At 33.6% G+C, this 4,826-nt stretch overlaps 1 protein-coding gene across 1 annotated transcript; it reads right to left on the bottom strand.

The window, feature by feature from the left end:
• Nucleotides 1-1,616: 1,616 nt before the first annotated feature.
• Nucleotides 1,617-4,256, bottom strand: LOC126881772 (piggyBac transposable element-derived protein 4-like). Its single transcript, XM_050646255.1, has 3 exons — nucleotides 3,657-4,256; nucleotides 3,484-3,597; nucleotides 1,617-3,424 (listed from the first exon to the last, which is right to left on the bottom strand). The coding sequence occupies exons 1-3, from the start codon at nucleotides 3,925-3,927 to the stop codon at nucleotides 1,842-1,844; spliced, it is 1,968 nt and encodes a 655-aa protein (XP_050502212.1). The 5' UTR covers nucleotides 3,928-4,256; the 3' UTR covers nucleotides 1,617-1,841.
• Nucleotides 4,257-4,826: the final 570 nt, after the last annotated feature.

The following is a 4,826-nucleotide window of genomic DNA, read 5'->3' as shown; positions in this document are numbered from 1 at the left end:
AGAAAAAAATAATAAATAATAAAAAAATAAGTAAAATTTAATAAAAAATTTTTGGCTTGGTAAAAGGTATATTAGTTTAAAAAGCCCCTATAGGGCTAGAAACATACAAACACAACGTTTTCGCTCTGTAACAAGAGCATCATCAGTGGTACAAGAACATGGTGAGCCAACCAAAAAATACAAAGGTCAAAGCCTTTCAAAAACAGACTAAAAGTTTTATATAGATGCCAACTTAGCAAAACCCAAAGGATGGATAAAATTCTTATGGCTACGACCCTAGGGCAACATATGACTCCCAACGTGGTAAGTGGGTCAATGGGTAACAATTAGGTCATTATGTTACCAGAGGTGACAGGCAACTAAGAAAAAATCATTTTTTAGTTCCACAGTATTAAGCCACATATGGTAAAAATAAGTAAATTAGGGGTTGAGATTATAAATTTGTTTTTTATTTCTGTTTACCTTCCTATAAACATATACACCAATAATGACGATTTTACATCAACGTTTCTAAAATGTTTTGTAAATTAACGTTTCTACGTAATAAGTCATTTATTTACGGGAACAATTTTATTGTTAACGAAGATTTCAATCTTGAAAAATTACAAATGACTTCCTTTTACCATCTCCAGTATAAAAAAGTCTATCCAATTAAAATTGCAATTATATACACACATTTTTTCGTCTTCTTCCTTTTTTCTTTTGCGTTAAACTGCAACGAGTTTTTAAAGAAGCATGCAGATGTTGTGCGCGATTCCCAGTGATACGATCTTTGCAATTAGATACTGTAAGAACATTGTAAGTATAATGTACATACAGTTCGGGTTTTTTATCTTGTGCTAAAAACGATTAAACGGGGACTGTACAGTGTTCACTTTAATTTGTTATAAATTGACCATTGGCAAAAAGTAGTGTGTGGAAGGTTTTCCGCCGGTTGCCAAGGAGACGATATTGCAGCAACGAATACGGAGCCAGATCAGAACAAATGCAGTATAGGCTATTCCACGAATATACGACTGTTTGGGATTATCGCGACAACGAATATTTTAGTGTGAAACATAAGAAATACGAAAGTAATTAATGGCTCTAATAATTATTCCAATAAACAACAATGTAATTTGCAATTTACTTTTTTTCTTCATATTTTGCAAAGTAAAATGCGTTGTCGAGGTAATCCAAAACAGTCGTATATTCGTGGAATAGAGTATACCTAAATATACCGGGAAGTATATAAGCAACAAATTTAAAAACAGTAACAACACCTTATAGATTTTTTTATTTCTCGAATGAAATTCTTTTAAAGTTATAGAATGTGGTGCAAACAGCCATGAGTTTTTCATCTGTCTAAGAAATTAATCTTATTTACTTACTGTGTTTGACGGTATATTTTACTTGTAATTTACTATTTTTACTAGGAATAAGTCACAATTTTACTTTGATACCTATATAGGGTGAGGCAGATAAAGGGCCTATTAGAAATATCTCGAGAACTAAAGGTAACTGAATTATGAAAATTGGAATAATTAGGTTTTGAAGACTGATCTATTTAACACGTTAAGCCCCGGACCATCATGACATAATTTTTCTGTCAGACCGGAACATTTTTTTAATAATTTTGAAATAAGAATCTGTATAACTATTTATTTCTATTCTAAAATAAAAACAAAATACATTTTTTAAGTAAAAAAACAGCATGTACCAACAGGGTACACACGGTCTATTTATAATTATTTTTGTAATTTGTTTTAATGTGGACCATGTGTGCCATATTGGCTCACACCAGGAAGATAATCAAATACCTTCTCCCTAAGATATTTTAAGTTTAAAAATACAAAAACAATTTATTTTTTCAAAGAACATGTATGAATATTCACAAAACACTTAACACACATATATGCGGTATTAACGGCACATGCCGGACAAAAAGTGTATACCCTTTTGGCATTCTTCATCGCTGATGCTCTTCCTTCACGGTTCGAAAAGTTCTTGTAACATGCTGAACACCTTCCCCTTTTCTCTTTCTCGTCCAACGTATGCAGAGTTGTTAAAGAGTTTTCAGAAGTTGTTAAAGAGTTTTCAGAAGTTGTTTGAGGCATTAAAAGACTTTGAACAATCTGTTCACGGAACTCAGTAATTGAGAGATGTTTGCCAGTAACAGATTTGTAGAGAACTAAATAGTTCACAAGTGCGGTATTTGTTAGTAATTCCACAGCCAATTTACGATACCACTTCATACTTTGTCGAACAGGGGAATTATATGCAGCCTTTTGATCCGACACATCGATAAAAGATTTTGCAGAATTATAGTCAACAATGGTCGATGGTTTGGGAACAGGTCCACGTTTTGTTTGAACATCTATCATCAAAGGAATATCCTTGGTCGTTAAAAACAAAACGTCCCGTTTATCTTTCCATTTTCCGATAACAACTTTTGTATTACTCTGTAGATACTTCATGTCACCTCTTTTTAATTTTGCATTGACTACCGCTTTGGGATTATGTTTCCTATTGGAACGTAATGTTCCGACTAAATGGGTTTTCCTATTATTTAAATCATGAGCCAAGTCAACACTCGTATAAAAATTATCAGTATATAAACTTCTGCCTGTATCTAGAAGCGGTTGCATAAGTTCCATCACCACTCTGGATGCTAACGACTTTTCAGATGGTTGCATCTCTTTTCCACCGTACACTTTAACGGCGTACGTATATCCATCTGCGACGCAAAGTTTAAACAATTTGACTCCATATTTGTGTCTTTTTCCAGGAATGTATTGCAAAAAACTAAGTCTACCACGAAATGGCACCATAGTTTCGTCAATACATAACGATTCTTTAGGAGTACACATTTTCTGAAACTTTTCATTTAGTATTTGTACAAGAGGAGAAATTTTGTAGAGTCTGTTTCCAGGTGGGCAGCTCTCGTTATCTGAAATGTGAAAGAAGTGTAATAATATTTCAAATCGACTTCTACTTATTTCACACATTTTAGAAACTTCATTTTTGTAAAGTAAATTGTTACTCCAATAATTTCTGAGTTTCGGTTTTCTGTCTAACCCCATCCAAATAATGAGAGCCAAAAATCGAAGCAATTCTTTTCTGTCAATTGGTCTCCAGTTACTCATAAGCGAATGTTTCGTTATTGACTCATTTACAATACCAGCGATTATGGTTTGTTCGGCGTATTTATTAGTTTCAGTAACCAACAAATCTTGCACTTGACGGTCGATAAACAGTAGGTAGAAATCTATTGGTTTGTGGTCTGTAAGTTTTGCGAGTTCTTCCTGATTTATTCCTGAAGTAAATGATAGTTCGAACTTATTGAGATCATCTGGATTTGGCACATCGCTCCATGTTATTTTATTTCTTGATACAACATCGTCAATAACAGCTTCCAGGCTAACGTTTGCAGATTCAGCTTTTTCTACAAAGCAAAAAAAAAGTAAACTACAAACAGAATTTGTGCATTCCTAAATAACTTACCTATCCTTCTTGTATCAGCCTCCTTTTGGATACAACTAGGACCTGCAGTTATTTTATTTCTTGATACATCGTCAATAACAGCTTCCAGGCTAACGTTTGCAGATTCAGCTTTTTCTACAAAGCAAAAAAAAAGTAAAGTACAAACCGAATTTGTGCATTCTTAAATAATTTACCTATCCTTCTTGTATCAGCCTCCTTTTGGTTAGAACTAGAACCTGCAGTAAATTCTTTGCAATTTTGTGTTTGTTTGCAAATTTTAGCTTTTTTTCTACGAGACTCATATTCACTACTGTATGAGTCTGAAGAACCATCAGTAACATTTTCATTGTACACTGGATCGGCATCAGAATCATAAAACGTACTTTCAGACATACTACTATCACTAAAGTCACTCTCCTCAGCAAGTCTGCGAAGATCGTCTTCCGATAGTCCTTTACGGAACATTATCTTATTTTTTAGTTCCACTTTTTAACAAAAAACTGAAGAGAAAATAGTGTTAGCCTCGTTAGACGTTCGAACCGATACTGACTGAAGCATGTTAGAAATTATAACCTAACCTGTTTGTGAACACGTGGTTTAACGGACCAACCTCTGATTTTGTTTACCACAGACCGTTTACACACATTTATACATAAGAAAGCACGGCAAATGCGATCCTCGACGAGCCACGGCATTAGGAACACGACACTTCGCTGTGGCCTGATAGGTACACACGGTCCCAGATAAAACTAGAGTGTGTGCCAGTGTGGTACACATGGGGCTTAACGTGTTAATGAAAATATTTTCATCTACTTGGTACTTCCAGTTATACCGGAAGTGGCTTATAACTTCGTTTTTTTAAATGGGACACCCTGTATATTTTAACATTTTTGGATTCTCCTCGATTTCTTCTTTCTTAAAATATAATGTTTTGTAACATTATACAGGGTAGGTTAACACACCCTGTAGAATTGTAGTAGTTTGACATAATAAACTCTATTTATGTTCAAATGATTTTTAATATAGTCTACTATTGTTAACAATTATTAGTATAGCTAAAGTTTTAATTTTAGTATACAGGGTGGGTCTAAACTCGGAATGAGTATTTTCTGAGTTTCCTTAAATAGAACACCCTGTATTTTAGTATTGTAATGAGATGATATTTTATGGTACTTTTTTAGTTCTTAAGCATTGCCTATACCTAACTGCTTTAATTTGTGCTTAATTGTTAATCGCACCAACAATCTTAACTTCGATGGTATTTTGACAGTTCAACCATTATTGGCAATTTTAAGTATCAGTCTAGATTAATATGTATTTAGTTCCAAAAAATTATTTGTGATTGAATATTTTCACGGCCAACC

This window comes from Diabrotica virgifera, chromosome 3, assembly GCF_917563875.1.
Source record: "Diabrotica virgifera virgifera chromosome 3, PGI_DIABVI_V3a".
Classification (NCBI taxonomy): domain Eukaryota; kingdom Metazoa; phylum Arthropoda; class Insecta; order Coleoptera; family Chrysomelidae; genus Diabrotica; species Diabrotica virgifera.
Note: the sequence above shows the minus strand (reverse complement) of the source record. Positions and strands in the feature narration are given on the sequence as shown.

Excerpts from the sequence above, each read along its gene's own strand:
- LOC126881772 (XM_050646255.1), bottom strand. The coding sequence starts at position 3,927 with ATGTTCCGTAAAGGACTATCGGAAGACGATCTTCGCAGACTTGCTGAG. Across the intron at positions 3,598-3,656 it reads GGCTGATACAAGAAGGATAG|AAAAAGCTGAATCTGCAAAC; the intron begins GTAAATTATTTA and ends TTTGCTTTGTAG. Across the intron at positions 3,425-3,483 it reads GGCTGATACAAGAAGGATAG|AAAAAGCTGAATCTGCAAAC; the intron begins GTAAGTTATTTA and ends TTTGCTTTGTAG.